This window comes from Orycteropus afer, unplaced genomic scaffold, assembly GCF_000298275.1.
Source record: "Orycteropus afer afer isolate SDZICR_OR568_19922 unplaced genomic scaffold, OryAfe1.0 scaffold00144, whole genome shotgun sequence".
Classification (NCBI taxonomy): domain Eukaryota; kingdom Metazoa; phylum Chordata; class Mammalia; order Tubulidentata; family Orycteropodidae; genus Orycteropus; species Orycteropus afer.
This window is the reverse complement of record NW_006921731.1, coordinates 1,681,296-1,691,409: the sequence shown is the minus strand read 5'-3', so window position 1 is coordinate 1,691,409 and position 10,114 is coordinate 1,681,296. Positions and strand designations below refer to the sequence as shown.

Sequence of the window (10,114 nt, the reverse complement as noted above, 5' to 3'; positions counted from 1 at the left end):
GATCCGGTTTGGGATTGCATTGCATGTATAGATTGCTTTGGGTAGAACTGACATTTTCACAATGTTCAATCTATCCACGAGCATGGGATGTTCTTCCATTTAAGTAGATCTCTTATGGTTTCTCGAAGTAGTTTTTTATAGCTTTCTTTGTACAGGTTTTTTGTGTCCCTGGTAAGATTTATTCCCAAGTAGTTTATTTTTTTGGTAGCTATTGTAAATGGTATTGATTTTCTTCTTTTTTTTTTCAGCAATCTCTTTGCTGGTGTAGAGGAATCCAACTGATTTTTGGACATTGATCTTATATCCTGCCACAATGCTAAATCTCTCAATTAGTTCCAGCAGACTTTTGACTGAGTCTCTTGGGTTTTCTAGGTATAGCATCATATGGTCAGAAGAAAGGGATACTTTGACTTCTTCCTTACAAATTTGGATGTCTTTGATTTCCCTTTCTTGCCTTACGGCCCTGGCTAGGACTTCCAGTACAATGCTGAATAGAAGTGGTGATAGCAGGCATCTTTGTCTGGTTCCTGTTCTCAAGAGGAATGGTTTCAGTCTCTCTTCATTGAGAATAATGTTGGCTATTGGTTTTGCACAGATGCCCAAATTTGGGACTTTTGTCTTCTTAACAATATTAAGTCTTCCATGTATATTAAGTAGTCCATGAACATGGGATGTCTTTCCATTCATTTAGGTTTTCTTTCATTTCTTTTAATGATGTTTGGTAATTTTCAGTGTACAAGTCTTAAACCTCTTTTATTTAATTTACTCCTAGATATTTTATTTGACATTAATTATATTAAGCATGATGTTATCACTACCTGTATCCACTGCCAAATATTCTATCACCATTAACAGATAGATACTCAATATTTCTTAAACAATCATTCCCCTCTCAGTCTCCCTCCTACCCGATAACCACTAATAAACTTTGGTCTCTACGCATTTGCCTATTCTAAATATTTCATGTAAGTGGGATCATATAGTATTTGTCTTTTCATGACTAACTTCACACAGCATAATGTTCCTAAGTCTTTTATTCATTTTGATACCATTGCAAATGAAATTATTTAAATCTCATTTTTAGATTTTTCATTGTTAGTGTGTAAAACCACAATTGATTTTCATATATTGATGTGTATCTTACAATCTTGTTAATCTCATTTATTAGCTCGAGTAGTATTTCTGTGGATTTCTTAGGATTTTCTATATACCAGATCATGTCATCTGCAAACAGAAATAGTTTACTTCTTTTCCAATATGGATGCCCTTGACTTCTTTTTCTTGCCTAAGTGCCCTGGCTGGTACATCCAGTGTAACTGAATAGCAGTGGTAAGAGCAGATATCCTTGTCCTGTTCCTGATTTTAGGAAGGAAGCTCTCAGTCTTTCATCATTAAGTATAATTTTAACCGTGGGTTTTTCACAGATGCCCTTTATTAGATTGAGGAAGTTCTCTACTGTTTCTTGTTGGTTGAGTGTTTTAATTATGAAAATTTAAGGGAGATTTGCTTTCTAAAAAATTATTCCAGATTTTACAGACCCCAGATAGATTTGTGAAAAAGCTGTTAAGTACTGATTTTTTTTTTTTTTTAATTTAAATGCAATTCATATCTGATGTCTATAGGATCCAAAAAAGTTTTAAAAATATTCCAAATGTTTCCTTGGTGTCTCTGACTAGACTGTTCTTATAGCTTCACTTACAGTGGGGCTAAATTTGGGTGAGCACTTAGTAACCAGAAAAAGTATCAAGAATATCTATTTTACATAATAGATATTCTGTCACAGGAACAAAAGACATACAAAAAAATACATTTTTGCAAAATTTAAATCCACATGATAGAATCATACTACACTGCCTTCAGAGAACCGATTTTTTTTTTTTTAATTGTGATTTAGGTGAAAATTTACAGAGCAAATTCACTTTCCATACAGCAGTTCATATACACTTTGTCTCAAGACATTGACCACAATTTACCACAATGCAATAGCTCCCCTCCCACTTCCTCCCAATAGTTATCTCCTCCCTGTACGCATTCCTCCATGCACTCCTGCCCCGAGATGTCTTCTGGTGCATAAGTAGCGCTTCTTTCTCCCATGATTGAGAGAACCCATTTTTAAAGTAACTCACTGGTAACACCTTTCATATCCTACACTTAAGCTCTGAAGGAAGAACCCAGTGTACCTTGAAAGCCTTGTTGGTATCTGCAGGCATGGCCATGGCTGCTCCAGTCATCTGTTCCTGCATCATTCGCGATTGGTCAGCAGCTGCAGTACAAGATACACATATGTGAGTACCAGTGCTCAGCAAGTACCCAAGCATCCTCAGGAAAAAATGGTCCTTTTTATATAGTCCCTTGAGTGGGACAGAGAACTATAAGACAGGTTCACTAACTGGCTCTGTAACACTCTATGTAACCATGGGAAAGTCACTTTACTCTTCCTGAACAACGGGGATAATAGCAGAGAAGATAACTAAAGGGTGCTCTAAACTGCATTTCAATTTTAAACAACAATAATAACAATAATCACCAGTTATTGAGCAACTACTATGTGCCAGGCACTTAAATGCTTTATATATTCTACATCAGCAACTCCTAAGAACAACTCTGCAAGTTAACTATTTAAAGTCCTCATTTACAGATAAGCAAACAGAGGCTTTGAGTGGTTAATTACCTTGTCTAAGGTTACTGCCATTAAGTAAGAGAGCCAAGACTCATATGGCAGGAACTCTGGACTAATTGCCCCTTGCCCTCTTTGCTCAGTTTTAGCTCCCTCCTCAGTCTATTCTGGGGTCCTGGACAGGCAGGTAGATGCACAGTGCTTGAGCCTTCTAGGGAGGCTTTATTTAAGGCCAGGCCCAGGACAGGTGGGGAAGTGAACAACTAAGGAACAATTAAGGGAGATGAACTTGTCTGTCAGTCTATTGCCTGTGGTGGCTGGCGTGTTGCTGTGAGGCTGGAGGCTATGGTGCTGGTGTTGCAAAATGCCAGCAGGATTACCCATGGTGGACAGGTTTCAGCGGAGCTTCCAGACTAAGACAGACTCAGAAGAATGAAGAGGCCATCCAGTTCTCAAAGAACTGGCCAGTGAAAACCTTATGAATAGCAGTAAAACACTGCCTGATATCTTACTGGAAAACTTTATAAATAGCCCTGAAACACTGTCCAAAATAGTGCTGGAAGATGAGCCCATCAGGTCAGAAGGCACTCAAAATATGACTGGGGAAGAGCTGACTCCTCAGAGTAGAGATGACCTTAATGATATGGATGGAGTAAAGCTTTCAGGACCTCCTTTGGCTGATGTGGCACGACTCAAAATGAGTAGAAACAGCTGCAAATATCCATTAATAACCAGAACATGGAATGTATAAAGTATGAATCTAGGAAAATTGGAAGTTGTCAAAAATGAAATGGAATGCACAAAGATTGATATCCTAGGCATTAGCGAGCTGAAACGGACTGGTTTTGGCCATTTTGAACCAGACAAACATATGATCTACTAGCTGGGAATGACAAATCAAAGAGGAATGGTGTGGCATTTCAAGATCCGTCCTCAAGTACAATGCTGTCAGTGATAGGATAATATCCATATGCGTACAAGGAAGACCAGTTAATACTACTATTATTCAAATCTCTGCATCAACCACCAAAGCCAAAGATGAGGAAACTGAAGACTTCTTCTAACTTCTGCAGTCTGAAATTGACCAAACATGCAATCAAGATATGTTGATTATCACTGGTAACTGGAATGCAAAAGCTGGAAACAAAGAAGAATCAACAGTAGTTGGAAAATATGGCCTGGGTGATAGCAATGATGCTGGAGATCACATGATAGAATTTGGCAAGACCAATGACTTATTCATTGCAAATACCTTTTTTCAGCAACGTAAGCAATGGCTATACATGTGGACTTTGCCAGATGGATTACACAGGAATCAGATTGACTACATCTGTGGAAAGAGGCAATGGAGAAGTTCAACATCTTCAGCCAAAACAAGGCCAGGAGCTGATTGTGGAACAGACCATCATATACAAGTTCAAGTTCAAGCTGAAGACAATTAAAACAAGTCCAGAAGAGCCAAAATATGACCTTGATAATATCCCTTCTGAATTTAGAGACCATCTGAAGAGTAGATTGGATACACTGAACACCAATGACCAAACACCAGAGGAATTGTGAGATGACATCAAGAACATCATCCATGGGAGAAAGAAGTCCTGTTTATGCACAGGGAGACAGTTCAGGGGGCAGGAGTGCATGGAGGGTTGGACATAAGGAAGAGGTAACTATCGGGAGGAAGTGGGAGGGGAGCTGTTGCATTGTGGTAAATTGTGGTCAATGTCATGAGACAAAGTGTATGTAAACTGTTGTATGGAAAGTGAATTTACTCTGTAAGTTTTCACCCAAATCACAATAAAAAAAGACTCATTACGAGTCTGGAAAAAAAGAACATTATCCATGAAGAAAGCAAAAGGTCATTAAAAAAGACAAGAAGGGAAGAAAAGACCAAGATGGACGTCAGAAGAGACTCTGAAATTTGCCTGTGAGCAGAGATTAGCTAATGGAAGAAATGACAAGATAAAAGAGCTGAACAGAAGATTTCATAGAGCAGTTCAAGAAAACAAAGCCAATTATTACAATGAAATGTGCAAAGACCTGGAGTTATAAAACCAAAAAGAGAATATACTTGGCACTTCTTAAGCTCAAAGAACTGAAGAAAAAATTCAAGCCTTGAGTTGCAATATTGAAAGATTCTATGGGCAAAATACTGAATGATGCAGGAAACATCAAAAGAAGATGGAAGGAACACATAGAGTCACAGAGTACCAAAAAGAATTGGTCAATGTTCATCCATTTCAGGAGGCAGCATATGATCAAGAAACAATGGTATTGAAGGAAGGTGTCGAGGCTATACTGAAAGAGTTGGCGAAGAACAAGGCTCCAGAAATTGAAAGAATACCCAATGAGATGTTTCAACAAGTGGGTGTCATGCTGGAGGCACTCACTTGGCTAAGGCAAGAGATTTGGAAGATAGCTATCTAGCCAACTAACTGGAAGAGATCCTTATTTGCAACCATTCCAAAGAAAGGTGATTCCACAAAATGTTGAAATTCTCAAACAGTATCATTAATATCACATTCAAATAAAATCTTACTGAAGAGAATTCAAAAACAGTTGCAGCAGTACATTGACAGAGAGCTTCCAGAAATTCAAGTTGGATTCAGAAGAGGATGGGGAACAAGGGATATCATTGCTGATGTCAGATGCACCTGAGCTGAAAGCAAAGAATACCAAAAATATTTTTATCTGTTTTATTGACTATGCAAAAGCATTTGATTGTGTGGATCATAATAATTATGAGTAACATTGAGAAGAATGGGAATTCCGGAGCACTTGATTGTGCTCATGAGGAACCTATACATAGTTCAGGAGGCTGTCATTCGAATAGAACAAGGGGATATTGCATGGTTTAAAATCAGGAAGGGAGTATGCAAGGGTTGTATCCTTTCACCATACTTAATCTATCTGTATGCTGAGCAAATAATCTGAGAAGCTGGATTATATGAAGAAGAACGTGGCATCAAGATCAGAGGAAGACTCATTAACAACCTGTGATACACAGATGACACAACTTTGGTTGCTTTAAGTGAGGATAACTTGGAGCACTTACTGATGAAGATTAAAGACTACAGTCTGCAGTATGGATTACACTTCAATATAAAGAAAACAAAAATCCTCACAACTGGACCAATAAGCAGCATCAGGATAAATTGAGAAAAGATTGAAGTTGTCAAGGACTTCATATTACTTGGTTCTAAATAATCAACACTAATGGAAGTAGCAGTCAAGACATCAGACAATGAACTGCACTGGGCAAATCTGCCGTAAAAGACCTCTTTCAAGTGATGAAGAACAAAGATGTCTCTTTGAAGACTAAGGTGCGCCTAACCCAAGCCATGGTATTTCAATCACCACTTACGCATGTGAGAGCTGGATAATGAATAAGGAAGACCAAAGAACAGTTGATACTTCTGAGTTGTGGTGCTGGAGAAGAATGCTAAGAGTACCGTAGACTGCTAAAAGGACTAACAGATATGTCCTGGAAGAAGTGCAGCCAGAAAGAACGCTCCTTGGAAGCAAGAATGGCCAGACTTCATCTCACTTACTTTGGTCATATTGTCAGAAGGGACCATTCCCTAGAGAAGGATATCATGCTTGGTAAAGTGGAGAGTCAATGAAGAAGCGGAAGGCCCTTGATGAGATGGATTGACACAATGGCTGCAGTGATTGGCTCAGGTATAGCAAGGCTCATGAGGCTGGCACAGGACCAGGCAGTGTTTCATTCTGCTGTTTATAGGTTCGCTATGAGTCGGAGACGACTTGATAACACCTAACAACAATAACCAGAGAGAATTAAGGCCTTTGGATTGACCCCTGAAATTTTTAAGATTCTTTAAGAAACTTAAAAATGAGTTTAAGGAACAAGGCAGTATATCTGACTATGTTAACAAGCATTATAAGCTACATGATTTTTCTAGCCCTGGCATGGATGATTCATCTATCGTGGGGAGCAGATGGTGTTCGCTTGTTAAACTTCACATATTTCTTACCATTATCTTGGCCCAGAATCAGAGAATAAATGCTCCGAAGCCCAAATACATTGAGGAAGTACCAGGATGCAGAACTCACCCTAGTAAAGCAAAAATGAAAGCAGTATAGGTAGTTATCTCAGAAATTAATGCAGTTCACACTTCTCTATCACCCTAAATTGTTCAGCATATATAAAGAAATCACCTGGGGTAGGCTATATTTATCCAAAGAAATACAAGTTGCTAAGGCAGCCTTATAAATAGTTATGGCTCTGTAGGCAAACTGCTACTTGTAGCTATGTAATGTAATTTTTCTGTACCCAGAACTAGGAAGTGAACTCACAACTGGTTTATTCCTTGTATCAAAGAATGTAAGCTTTGTTTATTTTAATTTTCCTTTCTACACAACAGGTTTTCAAAACACTTATTTTTTTAAATAATAAAATTAAAACAACACACACTTGTTAAACACAACAAATTCAAACAATTCAGAAGTGCAAATTCAAACAACTCAGAAGTACAATAAATACTGACATCCTGTCCTGAATCCCATTCCTTAGAAGAAATCACTGTTAAAGTGTCAATGTGTTCCTTACCTACACAAAATGGTTAGTGGTGACTTTCATGAAATACTTGCAATACTGAGAACTATGGCTACTAGGAAAGTCATTCCAAGTTTTGAATTTTACCATGAGGCTTCCTTTAGCTTAGATTTCCCATGCTGCCCCTATAAAATAAGTATTTTTAACATATAATACAGACTAAAGGAATATGAAAAATGATGCATGAATGCAAAGAACCCACACTTCATCCCAATACTTGGTCCACGCAACAGCAGAATATTCTGGTTACTCCGCCAGGTTGCAGGTAAGCAAATGACCCCTATGTACATAATATTGCTGAACTATATATGACTTTAAGCTAACTGTATACTAAGGTCCAGTCTCCCATTTGTCCATGTGAGCAGATTCTGAGACCAGTCCAGATGCTCAAAAATAATAAATAAACTTTTCTCTAGCTCACAAAATTTTTCTTCTGCCCAGAGACTGGAAGGTAGAAGTGTAACAGATGCATGCCACTTGCATAAAGTATTGCTTTTCTCCTCTGGTGGTATGGTCTAGTTAACCACTCTCCTAGTATCTGGCCTGCCCCTCCCATACAACCAGATTCAGCTTGAACCAGGAGGTGAGTCAAGATTACCACTAGTGTCCCCAACCCTCACCTTCCTCCACCTCTTCTTGTTTGGCTTCCTTTTTATATAGTCTTTAGGAAGTCTTAGACAAAAGTCTGTAAAGACCACATAAAAAAGCACTACTGGATTCTAGATACTGTAACAGTGTTTTTGAAGAGCTTGTTAGATACTGGTTTTTATTTCTCTTCTAAAAAGAACACAGTGTAAGACCTAAGTGTTGGGTTTGGACAGACTTTGTGTTCAAATCTCAATTCTTCCACCCACTTCATAGGGTTGCTATGAAGATAAACTGAGATAACATAAGAAGAATACCAAGCACAGCGACTGGTACCAATGAAAATGATTGTTATTATTATAGTAATATATTTTGCTAGAAGTAATAAAAACATCCAATCCCATAAGCTCCAGTGTATTGCTAAAAGGTTTGCCTGGTCAGAGTTCTTTGCTTCACTTTTTAACTTTTTGAAGTTGACACATCCGCCCCTGCACTCCTAAGATCCAAGATGCTAGAAAAAAAAGGAGGATGACACATTTATTCTTTTTGCAAGAGTACTGACTCATGTAAAAGTTGCCATAATCCACCCATGACATTTTGAGTAGGATCTCGATTAAAAAAAAACAACAACACAACTTTAAGTAAATCTCCAGTGAAGTATGGGAACTGGAAACCCTGTTCTTAATAAGCATGCCTTCAGATTTTGATTTGCATTTTTATAAAATAAAAGAAAGCTCTTACCAGGATGCATCTAGTGTGAGTAGTTCGATTCCTTGCTGGAGCATAGGCTTAAAACGCAGGGTCAGTGGAAATGGGACCTTGGCTGCAGAGAAGAAAGAACCAGTCCAGAAATGCTCCAAGCTTTTTTATTTTTAGAATTGTTTAAGTGTGAATGCACATATTCTTTCCCTAAGAAAGTGGGAACTCTGTATCACAGAGCTTCTGGAAAAGGAAATTTGTGACAATTTGTTGTTTTTTAAAAAAGTCTAAATGTCACTTTATTAAAATTTCTGTGAAGACCAGCTGCTCTAGTGCTGAGGAAGCAGGGGCTCAAATTGAACTGTGATCTAAAATCTGGATAAAGCTTTCACTAATACGTCAAACCTTAAGTGAAATATATACACACAAAGAATGATGTTGCTAAGAAACCAAATGATTAAAATCAAACCAAATAAACTTATTAACAAACAGACAAACAAATCCACTGCAACACCTGCAAATGAAGTCAAAATCAAAAGAGCTTCCCTATATTCTATTCAGCTAGAATATCATGACAGTTTCAGATACACACTAGAAAGTCACTTGTGTGAGTCCCTACTAATAAAAAAGTGCCGACACTTATTTTTATATTAGAAACTGCATATATTTTGGCATATATTTTAAGGTTTTATAAAAACTGGGGGTGGAGGGAAGCATCCACACCAGGAGCTTAGGATCTGTTTGGGAGAAGAATAATAAAATCATAGCCTATTAATTTTTTTTGTTCAAAGAATGTTCTCACTTTTCACTAGTGAAAAGCACATAAGACCCATGATGTTATTGTCTCAGTCAAGCCGAAACCAAACTCACTGCCATCGAGTCAATTTCAATTCATAGTGACCTTCTTTGGGTTTCCAAGGTGGTAAATCTTTACGGAAGTAGATTACTCAGTCTTCCTTCTGTGGAGTGGCTGGTAGATTTGAACCACCAACCTTCTGGTTAGCAATCAAATGCCTTAGGCACTACGCCACTAGAGCTCCTTTTCTGTCTCAGTATTTCTTGGATTTCTCTGGAGAGGGACACACGAAAGGAGAAGATGGAGTACATATGAGGGGAACTTACTTGTGACAAAGCCTGAAAATGTCATGTTGATCCATCCACCAATCAGGATCATTGGGAGGACATTTGTTACATTCCCTTTCATCATGTCTGTGAGCATAGTGGGATCTAAGACAAAAACACAGAGACCACTGCCTTTTACCTTAGTTGGGAGTTACTTCCTCTCAATTTTCCTAAAATTTTAATTTTTTGATTATTAAAGTTAACAAGTTCATTGGAGAAAAATCAAGCATAGGAAGGTACGATATGGACAGTTTCACTTAGCCAGCTTTCTAAACACTTAAAACTATTTGCTGCATAGTGTGTGTGTGTGTGTATATATATGTATATATATATATATGTGTGTGTGTATATATATGTATATATATACATATATAAAATAAAAGGACACTAAGCTTACTATTCTGCTTCTTGATTTTGTAAAAATTAGTGCATTATGTACGGTATTCCCATGTTGGTATAACATCTCTTTCTTTTTAAGGCCTACACTGGATTTTTTTTAATGCATTTTATTGAAATAT

The 10,114-nt window shown here is 37.7% G+C and overlaps 1 protein-coding gene across 1 annotated transcript in view; it reads right to left on the bottom strand.

Moving 5' to 3' along the window:
• The window catches only part of EMC3 (ER membrane protein complex subunit 3), a 32,032-nt gene that overhangs the window by 7,223 nt on the left and 14,695 nt on the right, over positions 1-10,114 (bottom strand). The window contains exons 4-7 of the mRNA XM_007945822.2: positions 9,597-9,701; positions 8,517-8,598; positions 6,610-6,689; positions 2,181-2,263 (exon numbers count right to left, since the gene is read on the bottom strand). Coding sequence (XP_007944013.1) covers positions 2,181-2,263; positions 6,610-6,689; positions 8,517-8,598; positions 9,597-9,701 — 350 coding nt within the window. The remainder of the gene's footprint in view (positions 1-2,180; positions 2,264-6,609; positions 6,690-8,516; positions 8,599-9,596; positions 9,702-10,114) is intronic.